At 31.4% G+C, this 15,953-nt stretch overlaps 1 protein-coding gene across 1 annotated transcript; it reads left to right on the forward strand.

Annotated features, from left to right (window-relative positions):
- Nucleotides 1-6,163: 6,163 nt before the first annotated feature.
- LOC107895425 (ubiquitin-like protein pmt3/smt3) lies at nucleotides 6,164-6,848 on the forward strand. Its single transcript, XM_016820709.1, has 2 exons — nucleotides 6,164-6,734; nucleotides 6,841-6,848. Exons 1-2 carry the CDS (start codon nucleotides 6,164-6,166, stop codon nucleotides 6,846-6,848), a joined length of 579 nt encoding a protein of 192 aa, XP_016676198.1.
- Nucleotides 6,849-15,953: the final 9,105 nt, after the last annotated feature.

The raw sequence follows: 15,953 nt of genomic DNA on the forward strand, positions 1-15,953 counted from the left end.
TTTCACATAAGTCCCGTTTCAAATTTCACATACAAATGGCAAAATTAATGCTTGAAATTTTTACACATGCATTTACTCACATCATGAACATAGAATATAACTTTCAATTATTTATAAAACTCGGTTTCGTGGTCCTGAAACCACTTTTTGATTAGGGTCTACTTAGGACTGTCACATGCAAACTGTTTTCAGAAACCCTTAAGGTAAGGGTTTCTGGAACCTTGGTTATTGGGCCTTTTGGGCTCTTCAAATTGGGCCACTCATCTTTGTATTTTTGGGCTATTAATTTTGTTTGTAAATAGGCTAGGGTTAGTTGGGATTTGGGGTTTATTGTTTGTAATTTGGGTTATAAGTGTAAATGTGATTTGGGCTAGTATATAAATGGACTGGACTATTTTATTTAATCTGGTTTATAATTTATAATTTTTTGGTTTTTAATTTTGAGTTTATTTATTTGCTGTAAATAATTTTAAAGGCCCGGGCAAAATGGGCCTTCTACACGTATACTTTTATTTTTTTAAACAACTTATTTTTTTTGAGTGAAACAAGCTTGTGGACTAGTTTTAACAAATAGAAAACATAAAAAAATTACATTAAAAAAAATGAAGAAGGGAGGAAAACAAAGAAAGAAACAAAAGTGAATGAAAAAAAAGTTAAAAAACATAAATGAAAAAAAATTAAATTGCTCAAAATGAAAAAAAATAATATAAGAAGCAATTGTAGAATTCAACTTAAAATTTTCGTTTGAAATGATGATTTATCGCGCCATGTCAGTTTACCGTTACACCATTGACGACAATTAACGGCTCAGAGACTAAAATATTACAAAATGATAACATAAGTAATTAAAATGTAACTTGAGGCAAATAAAAGTGACTATTTTAATAGTTGACTCAATTCTTTTATCTAACGGACCTTTGTGAACAAGCAAGCTCCCCTAAACAAAATGCAAGTTGAGTGCAAATGTAGTAGTGCGATTCGAGGTGCATGTTTATGGAGATTTCCCATAGAGTACTAAGTTGTGATTGTTAAGTCTAATTAGTGAATGGGGTTGGGGAAAATTAGTAAGAAATGTTATTAGTCGTTGTGAAAGATGCATTGCACAACTAAATATTTTCATGGCTACTTTAAGAAATCTGTCAAATAACAAAAAATATTTTACATGAATTTATCTAAACACAAAAAAATATTAGTTTTTCAAAAAAAGTAAGTCATTTTTTAAAAACAATTTTTTAGAAGCCATTTTCAGTTAAACAAACAAAGCCTTTAAATTAAGAATTGGAGACGAAAATGAAAAAAAAAACAACAAAAAATTAGACTAATAGTACATTTAGAGTAACTAACGTGAAAATGTATTATAAGACCTCCGTTACCATTTAACGGGCGAGTGACCAATTTGATCAATTTCTTTTTTGAATGACCAAAGTAACACAAAAACTTTGAATGACGAAAATAAAAATAATCCCTATTTAGAGTGACTAATGGTATAGTCTAGGCTAACAATTATAAGAGCATAGAGGTCAACAAAGAGAGATTCTTTCACTAAGCCAACCTACAGATGACAACCAATAAGTTAAAAGTTGATATTCAAGTCACAAACAACTATATGATGTCTAGGTTATTTATTCTCATTAATACTACATTTTTCAGAGTTATATGTCGTGATAAAACTTGTTACTCTCAAATGAAAATGAAAATGAAAATGTAATCTATAGGCTCTTGTACAATTACATTATTTAAAAGTTATAGATAATAAAACCGTATTTTTTTATAATCAAACACTGAAAACACGAGAAAGCTTTTGCACTGTAGTCTAACACATTAAAAGTTTGACATTGGGGCTAACACCGCCATTTTTTGGCATCTTTAGCATTATGCAAACCCGTCACTGCATTAAGCAAACCCTTCCATAGGCAACCATGAGACAACTAAGCATAGTGAATTTATATAGGATTCGTTTCTATTTTGGTCATTTTTTTAATTTGTTCATTCAAAAAATTTGATCAAATTGATAACACTACCGTTAAATTGTAATTGAAAACTAATAGTACATTTATACCACAAAAAATTAGACTAATAATGCATTTAGAGTAATTAACGTGAAAATGCACTGTAAGACTTTTATTACCATTTAACGGAGGAGTGACGAATTTAATCAATTTTTTTTGAATGACCAAATTAACAAAAAAAACTTTGAATGACCAAAATAAAAACAATCCCTATTTAGAGTGACTAATGGTGTAGTTTACGCTAACAATTATAAGAGCATAAAGGTCAACAAAGAGAGATTCTTTCACTAAGCCAACCTACAGATGATAACCAACAAGTTAGAAGTTGATATTCAAGTCTATCTATCCTTCCAATCACAAACAGCTATATCATGTCTTGGTTATTTATTCTCATTAATACTACAATTTTTTTTTGTAATAATAATAGGATAGCTTAATTACAAACTAACAAAATTTCCATTTGAATAGGGGCAAAAACATTGGATATCTAAACGAACCTGATCAACAGCTTTAGTCAGAAGAGCACAAAGATTGGAATATGTCTGATGCTTACATGCCAATCGCATTCACACATTTCTTGAATTCTAAAGACCAAGTCTCTGGTCGTATGTCTGTTGAGATCTCCAAGGATGGCTTTAGTTGCTATAGCACAATCAGTCTCAACTATCACCTTTTTCTATCCAGCTTCTTAAGCAAATTGTAGTCAATCGTATATGGCCCTAAGCTCAATTTGTTCAACACTATATCTTCCAATGGCCCTAAGCAGCATGTCTTTGAAAGAAACTCGTGAGTTAGCAGGCTTTTCAATACCAATAGAAATCCCAATTTTGTCCACCGCTGTAAGATGATCTTCCTCCCCCACATCATTGCTACGCATACGAACTTTTTTGGTGGCCTTGTCCTCCAAAGAGTTCAACGAAGAAGAAGACGCCAATGTAAATTAAAAAAAAAATCCTAAAAGTTCAATATTAGCTTGTAATAAGTTTATTTTGTCTATGAACTAGTGTCACGGGGCTAGATCTTTCTTCTCGCGATCCATTCGTCCAAACTCGCGTAAGTCAGCCTTTACTCAAGTGAGAATTCCTTAAGAACTCCTCCAAGGCACCAATTTGTATAGCAAAAGCAAACTTATGCCAAAAGAAGCCATAAAGAACAATAGAAAGCCACAGAAAAGAACGCACATAAGGTGTTTGAGTAAATGCTCTCAGAATTCAATTACTTTTAAGAATTCAGCATACAATGGATAATTTACAAGTGAGGGGGGGGGCTCTCTATTTATAGTTGAGTTCCCCCAAAATTGACGGACAAGATTAAGTTACATTGACGGACAAGATTAACCATATCCCTTGGTTTTAGGGATTTACAAGATATGCCATATCAAATCAAATCTAATCTTCTAAGATTAGTTACCATAACAACCTAAGTTTCCATATCTTCATTATCGGGCCAACTAGGTTTCAATTTGACAGGCTTCTCCAACAGTTCTTTGAATCGGGCCAGTTTTCGTGGGCTAAATGATCCCCATCTTATCGACAGACCTCCATGGGGCGCATCTTGTGCCATGATCACAGGCTTTGCACTTTAACCCATGAAACTAGTGCGTGTTTCTAGGGATTCAAAGCTTAACTTTCTTATTAATACTACATTTTTCAAAGTAATTAATTTTTCATGATAAAACTTGTTACTCTCAAATGAAAATGAAAATGTAATCTATAGTATATTGTACAATTACATTATTTAAAAGTTACACTACCAAATTTGGAATTAATTAAATTAAGTTTCTTTTTTTATTGTATGGAACGACAAAAACTAAGGGAAGATTTAGATGATGGCTTTCATCTCTCTCTCAATAACTTGTTATTTATAGTTAGATTAAGGAATTAATTAAATTTAATTAACTTAATTAGATGGTTATAATATATAATTAACTCTTTTAATTAGAAAAATAAGATGATGAATCATGGAACTCGATTATCCATGTTGTACATTTGACCCTTGGTTCAATTGCTAATTCAGCCCTCTGATATTTCTAATTTAAAACTTGCTAGTGATTGTACATTTATAATTTAGTTATTGTACTATAATTAACTGCTTTTCGGTTCAATTACTTGACCGTCCGATACTATACTTTCAATTTAAAATTCACTAATTCTTCTTTTCATGATTTCACTGATTCGGTTTATGAATTTTGACTTCAAAATCGTATTTTTTGACCCCAACTAAAATTAGGTCGTGACATTACACATGTAATTATACTCAAATCAAATTACCTTATGACTTTCAAAACACTCATACATGATATATCTTTTTAAAAAATTAATACAATTTTAAGTTATGAAAATTAAATTATAAGCATGAACATGTATAAGTGTTTGGGATGATTACAACAAAAAAAATTTAAAATTATATTATAAATCCTAAAAATATATATTATAAAAAATAATCTATATGTATTTTATATTTAAGTCCTAAAAATTATTCTAAAGTTATGGACAAAATGTATATTATAAAAATAATTTAAATGTTATAAAAGTATTATAATATACTCATTTATAAAAAAATGTATTTCCAAAAGATATTAACATAACTTATTTTCATGCACATGCTATATATTATAAAAATAATTATTTGTAAAGAAATGTTATATTTTTTCCATAATTTATTTATAAAAATAAATTTCTAAAATTAAGGAAAAAATTATATTATTTATAAATAGTGTAATGAAAGTTATTGGATACTTTATAAAACATTTTTTTATAAAGATTATATATCATAAAATTTTATAATTTTTCAACTTAATTTAGGTATTATAAAAGGGTTATAATTCAGAATAATTTTTTTTTTCAAATTGAGTTTATATAAATTTTTATAATAAAAGCTAATGCCTTTTGCACTATGAATTCAAATATTATGCAGTAGATGCTAGTTATTCAAATACAAAAGGTTTTCTTATACCATGATTTGTGGTATGATACTATTTAAAAGAATAGAGCCAAACACAAGCACTAAAGACAGCTCATAAACTCTTAAATTTGAGATATTCAAAACTTTGAAATGTGGTTGAAAAAACATCTGTAATTCTAAAAAAAAAATCTAATATTAACATTACTTAAGTATAACATAAAAAAAGTTCAAATCATACTAGTGGGTTGCATACTTCATAACTTCATTCCTAAGTTGAATTGAGATAATCCATACTTTGAATAATACATGGAAGGAGATATTGATAATTTTAATGAACTCGACGAGTATATCTTCAATGTTAAAGAGGGAGTAGGTTAACAAATATAAAATGCTAGAGCAATTAGATAAAATTTAATATTATGTAACCGTATTATCAACTACTTTTTTAGATTAACATATTGAATATAATTATTTGATTTTAATTTTTGTTATTAGTTTAGAAACTTTTTATATCATTTGATAATTTTTTTATAATAATTAATACTTTTTAAAAATATAAATTATATAACTGTGTATGTACATTTTGTATTAGCAAATATGATATAAAGAATTATAATATAATTACAATCTATCAGCCAAACACATTTAAAAGATTACAGTTCTATTGTAATTACTATCATAATTGTTAGGGATCAACCTAATTAAGCAATGAACAAGTAAAAAAAAAGCGAAAAATTTGAGAAATTAAGCACACAAATTTAATGTGAAAAACCGACTCTAAAGAGGATAAAAAACCACGATAAAGATAAATTTGCTATAATGAATAAAGAACGAAAAGTATAAAAGATGAAAATAAAAAAAACTAAAACTTGAAAAACCTGAAAACAAAGATCTCTCAAAACATAAACATAAAAGACTAATCAGAGTTTGATTGAAACAAATAAATAAAGTTTAACTGAATAATTATTTCTCAAATTTGATTGAAATAAGAGTCATTCTCAACCATAATAATTATATTTTCATTGAATAAATACATGATATCAAAAAATATCCTAATTTAATTTCAAATGCGAAGAAAGTTATTTCCAAAGCAAACTGTACTTATTGTCCCTTATTAAGTCCAATTTTTGATTTCCAATGATAAGCTTTTGCAACTAATTAATGTTCTTTACTTTTTGCTGTTAATTGAATACTATATAAAGTTTTTTTGGTGATAAGAAAAGGCGATAAGATCAAACATTTTGTGAAAAATGGAGACGAGCAGGCGCATAACAGCAACTCAATCTACGTTAATCTCTTTGTCTGAGTCTGAGGTGAAAGACAATGAAGAACGGTTTCTTTTGAAGCTGCAGAGTGGTCTTAAACATCCTGATCAATATTACTACTGGATGGGTCGAAACACACCGTTCAAAGAACTAATTATTGATTACACTCGACGCATTGATGTTCCGTTAAGCTCTGTGAGATTTCTTTTTGATGATTCACCTATAAACCCATTGTTTTCAGCCAATCGTTTGGAGCTGGAAGATGGTGATTCCATTGATGTTATTCGACGTGATGTATCCGCCAGCACTGAGACGACACTGATATCCCTGCCTCGGGCCAAGGGAGAGATGCCGATCACTTTGAAAGTGGGTCTATTTGGAACTGATCATCACTTGCTGTATTTGATTGGGCGAAGCACACCGCTAGAATATCTATTTCTTGACTATGCAGATCGTACGTCTCTTTTCTACGAGAAAATCAGATTTTATATTCAAAAGCGATGGCTTCTTATAGATCCGAAGAAAACTTCCGATGATTATAAGATGGAAGATGGAGGTATCATTTGTTGGAAGCCGCTTCCTAAAAACAATTTTTCCTAGTTTTATTTTGTTTTTATCATGGTTTTGTTACAGTGTTGATGTTTTAATTAATTTGTTCACAGTTTCGTGATTGTTCACATTTTCATAGTTTTTGTTTTGTGCCGTTTATTTTCTTTGAAAGTAGAAGAGTTTCATTTTACTTTTAACTTTTAGTTTTATTTGGGGTATGTGAGATTTGCTAAATTAAGGCAATCAGATTTATTAAGAATTGTTTTTAAATGGTTTAATTATGATAAATCATAATAATGATGATTGATTTGAGATGATGCTGAGGAAGATAAGCAATTTAAGACTTGAATTGTTGTGTATCACTTATATGATGGGTCTCTTGGGGTTTTTGATAGTTTTTTCTTAATTCATTGATGTTTATGATCAATTTAATTTGATGAGGACAAAGTTAGATATAAATTTTAACAATTTGATGGAGTGGATGTATTTCTAATTTATTATGAATTTTTTTTAAAATCCCTTGATTTAGAATTTTGATAGATTAATTTTAAGCCTAGTAAGAAAAGGTATTGATGTGTTTTGGAAGGAAGATGATTATATAATTTAAATTGAAGGGTTCATATCTGACTTTGAGTCAGAATGAAGGGTGTCTTTTGATTAATTTGGTCATTTATAGGTATACTAAAAATATTTGTTAACCCAATAAAAAAAATATTGTGAACATTTGTTTAGTGTTAATTGGGTAAATCTTTTGGTACATTAACCCTTTCTTTATTATGACCAAATATATATACTACATTGAACATTAATGCCAAAACCAGGTACCATTTGGTACATTAACCCTTTCTTTAGCCTCTTTCAAAAACAGTAGAAGTTAAAGATTTCCACCACCTTTATGTCCAGTTTTCAGTTTTCATCTTATAAAGCTTCTTGAGAATGTGATTTGCGGGCAGCATTTACTTCTTCGTTCTTAACAGTCATTTCATCTTTCTCATTCACAATCTTGTCTCTTAAGATCATTTCTCACATTATATTTTCCTTTGATAGCTTCAACCATTTTTTTCCTTTCACTTCAGTGTTTTCATCTTTCAGGCTTAATTCAGTTGACATAACATCCACTATAACCTTGTAGGATAATTCATATAAGGAGTATCATCATCATCATTGTTGAATATGTTAGTTTTGTTGTGGCAACACTAGGGTAGCAACTAAATTTATGTTTTTTCGAATTAAAAAAAAACATTATAGTTAGAAAATTTATGAAAGTGAAATTATTATTATTTAATTTAAAAAGCACCAACCAATATTAATTTTTAATTTAAAAAAGCACTTTAATCTGTAAATAATAAATTTTAAATTAAAAAAGACTTTTCATCTTTGTAAAAATTAAAACTTAATTAAATAAATAAATTTTAGTTTTTTCATTATTTTTTCACAATAATTGTGATTATGTAGCTATAAAAAAATTAAATAAAAATATTTTATTTTTATTTTTTCATTTTTAATAAATATTTTTTATTTCTATTTTTTGAAAATTAAAAAATATATTTAGCAAACAAAATAAATAGTGTGATTTTGAAAATTGAAAATTAGTTTGGCACATATTTTTATGTAATAGAAACAAGAAAAGTAAAGTAAATATGGGTTAGTATTTGATATGTCTGAAGTGTAATTTTTCAACTTCATAAAAAGAGTTAAAATTTTGCCATGTGTACGCTTTTTTTATATATTATTTTTTAAATATATGACTTGGGCATATGAACGAGAGAGACTTATTGGTCTTGACCAAACGAGGCTTGTTGTACGGCCAGTGTAGGAAGTTTGAATTATGTGAACATTGCGTCTTTGAAAAGCAGACTCGAGTCAAGTTCAGCAATGGGATTTACAAAACTAAAGATACGATGGATTATCTCCATTCCAATCTTTGAAGGCCTTTCTCCAACAACTTCAAAAGGTGGTTATAGATATGTATTAACCTGTATTGATGATTACTCAAGAAAGGTTTAAATGTATTTCCTTAATCACAAGGATCAAGTGCTTGTCAACTTCAAGCAATTTAAGTCCTTGATAGAAAATCAAATAAGGAAGAAGATCAAGCGACTTCGTTAAAAGCTTGTATGTGTTTTAGGGAATTTAGTTAATGGGTCAATTTGACCTTAGTTATAAAGTTCAGATTCCTTCTATGTCAATTTAACCTTGCTCAGAGAGCCAGTTCCATATACTTTAATTATGATTTAAGTTTTAAGCACTCACCATTTAGCAACTTTACATATGTTCTCTAATTTGTATCACACTCTACTAAATCTTTCTCCCTTGAAAACTTAATTATAAACCAAGTGAATCAATTAAGTTTATTGATAGTTATGCACTTGAAATAATAGTTCCTATATAAACAAGGATAAGTGCTACCTCAGTACATTTTACCTAATAAAAGCCCATAATATATATATTTTTTTAGGTTTGAGAAGTCACAATCAATTACGATCACGTTTCTTCTTTTAAGTAATCATATAAAAGGCCTTTATTTATCTTTATAAATTCTAAGATAAAAAATAATTTCTTGAAATTGTTTAAAATTCAATATGATTCGTTCTCTTTAAACAAGAGAACTTAAACTGCATTGAAAGGCCTTAGGTTGATCTGAACTCACTTGATTCTGCATATTTGAGTATCATAGATGGTGTGCCATAACCAATTTTCAAAGTTCACGAACAAAAGCTCATATTTTTTGGTAAAAAATTTACCAAAACAAATAAAATAAGTTTTGGCCAATTTTCAGCTATACCTTATGTTGCAATTGACGTTATAGCTAGAACAAAAATTCCCTCTAAAAGAATATTAATATGTTTGTTCTTAAATTGTGATCTATTTTTTATATTTGGGTTAGATATATAAAATTATGTATTGAAAAAAAGGAGGTTAAAATATTAACGTTGTTCGATTATACAAAACCAACTAAATTTACTAAATTTTGTTTGGTTAAGATAATTCATCCCTAATAGAATGTGATCAATATCATAATTGTGTATACGAAAAGTTTGTTAGCTAATATATGCTAAATATTGATGTATTCAAATTGTTGATTTATAATCTTGAGATTGAATTAAGTTTATGATATACGAGCTTACTAAGCTTTATAACTTGTTTTGTTTATTTTCCCGTGTTTTATAGTATTATCAAGCTAGGTCGGTGTAATAGGTCAATTCAGCCCGGGCCCAGATTACAAAAATAAAACAAATTTAAACCAAAATAATTAAAGTCCAGAGTCCACTTACAATAGCGGGCCCAAATATAAAATTACAAGCCCAAAATTAAAAAAAACTTAATGGCCCAATGGCCCAACTACCTAAACTCAATTTCAGTAAAAAACTGAAACCCTAGCCATATGCCATGTCGGTGCTCTTCTGCTCATGCCTCTGCCACCGCCACCATCAGCCACTGCCACTGCCACTGCCACTGCCACTGTCACCTGCAACACGCAACAAAACAAACACACGAGCAAAGAAGACAATGAAGAAAAAAAAATATTTGTAATGGATAGTTTGTATTTTCGGCTATAAAAAATGTCACATTTCCTACTTGTATTTTTTTACGAACACACAAGATTAATCAAAAAAAAAAATAGAGTCAAAAATTACAAATGTAGTCTTTTGTTTATTTTTACTTATTTATTTTTCCTTTTTGTTTGCTTTCATTTTCAAAAGAAGTAAATACGAACAAAATAAGGGGTCGAACTTACCTGACTCCTTGTATTCCGCCGCCGTAGGCGGGTGAGGCTCATCGATTCCAATGAAAAACGTCTTGGGGGCTCAGAGACTTGAAAAGCCAAGAGAATGGATTTTCTCTGGCCACCGTGGATGGTGGCGCCGTCGCTGGCAACCGATGGCTGCCACGGTGGTTGACAGCCAGACCCATGGCCGGATTGGAACCCCAACAGAGTAAAAAAAAAGGGCTCCAAAGTTTTTTTTTTAAAAAAATAGCAGAATGATTTTTTTTAAAAGAATTAGATTTATATAGGCCCCGCTAAACGGCGTCGTTTAGAGTTGGCATTAATAGCCCCAAAATGGTGTCATTTTGAGCCTGACTCTGGCGCGACCCAACCCACTCCTGAGGATCCACACGTTTTCAACTTTTGGGCTATTTGCGCGTGTGACCCTTCCGCTTTATTGACTATTTACAATATGGTCCTTTTTTTTCTTTTAAAATTTATCCCGTTTAATTTTATTTTTTTATTTAGGTCCCTCTGAATGATGCGTATAGGGAAATTGGGATATTCTCTCATTCGGTCCTCGTTTTTTTTTCACATTTCGAATTAGTCCCCTTGTTCATTTTTTTATATTAATTTATCCCGTTAATTTTATTTGAGTGGCAATTGGGTCCTTTATTCATTTTAATTCCTTATGTATTTACTTGTTAGCCTATGTTTTTTATTTATTTTATTATTAGTTAAAACTGTTCTCTTATTTCCTTTTTACTAGGCATCTATTTGTTTATTTTGTTTTGTCATCCATCATTATATATTTATGTACTTTATTACAAATGGCACTCCAAATTTCATTTATATTTTAATTTGATCCTTTATTTTCAATATTTTATAAACTATTTTCCTCAATATTCCTTTATGTATTTATTTATTCCCTTTGTCCTTATTATTTTTAAAAATTGGTATTTTCTTTTTTGTGCATTGTGTCATTGTTTTTATTGTTATCATTGTTATTATTTATTTCGTTATTTATTTATTTTTGATTGATAATATGGCTATTAAAGTGACATGTATTATGTGATTATTGCCATTATATGTATTATGAATTGCTTATTAGTACATTTATATTGTTGTCATTCATTAGCTTAACATTTTATTCATACATCATTTTTAATATTACATTAATTTTTACCCAAATACGCAAAAAAGAAAATTTCAAAATAAGGCAATATTTTATATTTGAGAGATTCGAGAAATTGTACCATAACTTACGGGGTTTCAGTTTTCTTGTTGAACTCAAATAATCGAATATCCTTTTAAAATTAAAATACATAAGATTTCAAATAAAAAATAAAGACAAGCTTATTCTCAAAGGTTCAAGGTGTCGTGTCCTAACTTACGGGATGTGACATTTTGTTATCTCGAGATGAGAGGGTCTTTAACATTTGTTTCAATTTATTCAAGTGGTTTTTTAAGTAAAATTAACATTAATACAAAGAGGGATCGTATTTTAAATTCTTTTCGATTTTTCAACTTTTGGCATTAAGACATCAAATAATTAATTAAGTACCAATTATGGGCGTTACGAGGGTGCTAATCCTTCATCGTGTGTAACCGACTTTCGAACTTGTTTCTTGAAGCCTGTAGACCAAAAATCGTTGTTTTAATAAATTAAATCTCTTATTAAAACGATCAATCACACGGTGACCCGATCACACCTCATAAAAAAGATTGGTGGCGACTCCCATTTTCGTTTTTAAATAAAAAGTTGATCTTTCAAAAATGGTTCCGACAGCTTGGTGACTCCACTGGGGACGCATTAAGAGAGTCAAGCCGCAAATTTATTATTTTCTGTTTTTTGTCAAAAATTGAAAATCTGATTTAAATTTACAACCATTTCGTTGCATTTCATCTGTCATTTTCGTGGTCTTTGTCATAATATGTTTGCTTTATTAGGTTGAGCCTTTTGATATATCTCCGCATATTGCATCGCATGAATTGGTTGATTTTATCCTTTTAAGTAGGAATGAGAAACTATTCCTTCGTAAGGTCTTCACCTCCGTATAGAATAGTGGATCTCTTTTGGGATACATTCGTACCTATGTCTTCATAAGATTTTCATCTTCGTATAGCCATAAGGAAATGTATTCCGTTGAACTGAATCGGTCCATATGAGCCTATAATGGGTGAGGATTGAGGAATCTACTGGTTTAGGTACCTTTGCTTTAGAACCAAACTGCATATAATGAGCCCTAAAAGCCTACCCTAGGTAGAACCACACCAAACCCTAGTGGTTACCCGAATAGGTGTTGTATTTATTATTTCTAGTTTGCTTTGAATTCTAGCTTTGTGTAATACTGACTTGCTTTTTTTGCTTTGACTTTGATTGTATGACATTTTCATCATAAAAAAGGTGTTGATTCATGTTCAGTATCTTAAATAGAGAGCTTATCATAGAAAAGGGGTTTCTTGATAAAGTGGAGAATATGCGCCGTCCGAATTTGGTTCGAGAAAATGCAGCAAGAGAAGGGTGATAGTCTTACGGAGGGGTATGTGTCAGAGTTGTGGGATTTCACTCGCATCAGACTAACTTAGAATAATCTCCAAGAATTGAAAGAGATATGGGATAAATGGAATGACGAGATCAAGTAGTTTTTTTACTGTAACTATGGTAATTTGCCCTATTTACTCGATATGAAAGTAGACAAGCACTTATTCCGAGCTTGCCTAGTATTGGAATCCCGCCTACAATTGATTTACCTTTGGGAAAGTTGATTTGGTACCCATCGTGGAAGAGTACAAGACCTTACTTCGTTGCCCAAAGATTTAAACCGATAAAGCCTATTCGAGAGCTGCCAATGTCCTGACTTTCTTAAAAAAGCTAATGAGCATTACAGGGATGAGCGAGCAATGGGTTGTAGCCCGAATCAAACAAAAAGAAGATAGTAAATGCATACCTTGGAAGAGTTTTCCCCAAAGCACTAGGCATATAGATGAGGCAGTTTCAGACTTATTTGATCGGCTTGACAAAAAGGGTCATGCCTATCCCAACAATCCTGGCCGAAACCTTCATATCTTTAAGTGCATGTCGAAGAGCGGGTGAAGGAAGGTTCGTTGGGTATGGGCAAATTTTATTAGCATGGTTTCATAGCCACTTTTGGAAGATAGAAAAAGTTTCTTATCGAGTATTCTTCAAGAACTGCTCTTCTTTTAAAGAATTAGTGGTTTCACCGAGGTGAGATGACATTTCAGAAGAAAAGTGGATGACGATTCTCCAGAGTCTCCAAGACGAAGACGTTGAATGGAGAGCCCCTTGAATGATTCCCGATGAGATTCTATACCGGTGTGGAGACTTTGACTGGGTTCCTCTAATTGGGATTTAGGGAACTGTTGGATATGCTTCTTTGCTCGTATTGAGACAGTATAGATCGAGGCAGTTCATACCAGCAACGCAAGGATTAGGTTAGTGTGAGTTTTCGTACAAGGGTGATAACTACAAGAAGAAGGTTCGTGAAATATCGAACGCTTGGAACCAAACCCGCAGAATGAAAATATTTGCAAAAAATCTGATGACAACCCCCAAATATAGTTGGTGGTGGGGTAAAAGAGTCAATGATAACATCCCTATGCTAAGTCAAGAAAACACTCAACCGATAGAAGAACATCTACAAGTGATCCCATCTGAGTTAGAGACCATCAAGCAAGATTTTGAAAAAAAGGAGTTCGGAATTAGGAAAGAAGATAGAGCAGTTAGAGGAGGAAAAGATGCAGCTAGGATTAGACGTCGGCATCCAGAAGCTAGAGGCCGAGAAATTGAGTAAGGGAAATAATAAGGCCGATGAAGATTTGGATAGTCTAAAAACAGATTATAAGAAGCTGCGTTTGTCGATAAAAACTGCCGGTTTGGGTAAAACATTGGAGCAATGGCGACAAGAAATCAAAGAAGAAAAAATTAGAGCCGATCAGTGGGAAAAGAAATTCCAAGATGCTCGAGCTCGAGAAGATGCTCTGGAAAGGAGTTTGTTAGAAAGCCAAAATGAGAAGGTGGAATTAAGAGTTCGAGTAGTAGAATTAGAAACGTCACTTCATCATATCGTAGTCGCAACTCCGCAATCTAGTTGAGAGCAAGCCTAAGTAAGATTGAATAGTTGAAAGGAAAGATATGAGAGCTCGAAGCCGCACTACAAAATTGTGAACTTCAAGTTGAGTTTCTTGGAAAGAATAGCGAACAATGGAAAGAGTAGCTCCAACGTTATCAAGGTCAGGTTAGAGATAAAGACTACATCATGGGCAAAGCTGTGGCTCAAGTACGGGAAGTGGCTGATCATTTGCAAACCCTAGCAGTTCAAGCCGACATGCTAAGCTTAAAGTGTAAATCAAAATCGGATCGGGGCCGAGAATTAGCTTGGCTTCTTAGGAAAGTTAAGGTTTTGAATATTAAGGTAAAGCCGTATATGTAATCCGTTTTATGTAGAGAAATTTGTTTTCTAGTAAAGTTGTTCTAATTAAATTGAATTAGAATCAATGCCTCTTTTTGCATTCATTTCATTCATCTGCATTACATTTCATCATATGCATTAAGTTTCATAAAAATACCTTCATTAATTAAAATTATGATAGTTACCCTGGAAACCAATGAGAGTTTACCAACTAAATATCGTTACAGTACCTGCCGCAAAACCAAGGCTATGGAACAAAGATTGGAAAGATTAGAACAAATGTAAAGAGATATGCAAAATCAACTGCAAGCACAGATGCAAGAACAGTTATCCAAAATTCAACAAGACATGAGGGATCAAATGCAAGAATCCTAAAGAAGTATGATAAGACAAATGATGCAGTTGCTGGTTAGAGGACTCGAAAAAGGGAAGAGTATTACGGTTAACTCGGGGAACGATAATGAATACCCTACCTATCCCCTAGGTTTTATCCTGATAAATGTCCAAACTCAACTAGCGGCATTCCCACGAGGGGTAACCGTTACTATCAGACCCTAACAATATCAATTCGGTACCTCGGTACCAACAAACTACCCAACGGGTTCAGGCTCCAATCCGGGGGATAATCCAACCAATCCCATTATTCTTGACCTCCACGATATGGTAGAAATGGAAAAAGTAAGAGTGTAACTACCAAAGCAACTTGAAGATCAGTGTAGATAGTCAGAAGAAAAATTCAGGGCAATGGAAAATGCTGATTATCATTACGGAATTGATGCTAAGGACTTGAGTTTGGTCCCAGATTTAGTGCTCCCTCTAAAGTTTAAAACTTCGAAGTTTGAAAAGTATAATGAAACTAGTTGTCCTGAAGCTCACATCACGATATTTTGTCGAAGGATGACAGGATACGTTAATAATGACCAATTATTAATTCATTGCTTCCAAGATAGTCTGATGGGGTCAGCAGCCAAATGGTACAACCAACTGAGTCATGCCAAAATCAATTAATGGAAAGACATAGCACAAGCTTTCATGAAGCAATATAGTTATGTGACGGACATGACAGTTGACAGAATCACTTTGC

Source organism: Gossypium hirsutum, chromosome A10 (genome assembly GCF_007990345.1).
Source record: "Gossypium hirsutum isolate 1008001.06 chromosome A10, Gossypium_hirsutum_v2.1, whole genome shotgun sequence".
Taxonomy (NCBI): domain Eukaryota; kingdom Viridiplantae; phylum Streptophyta; class Magnoliopsida; order Malvales; family Malvaceae; genus Gossypium; species Gossypium hirsutum.

What these genes read in the sequence shown, in the direction of transcription:
- LOC107895425 (XM_016820709.1), top strand. Translation starts at nt 6,164, where the DNA reads ATGGAGACGAGCAGGCGCATAACAGCAACTCAATCTACGTTAATCTCT.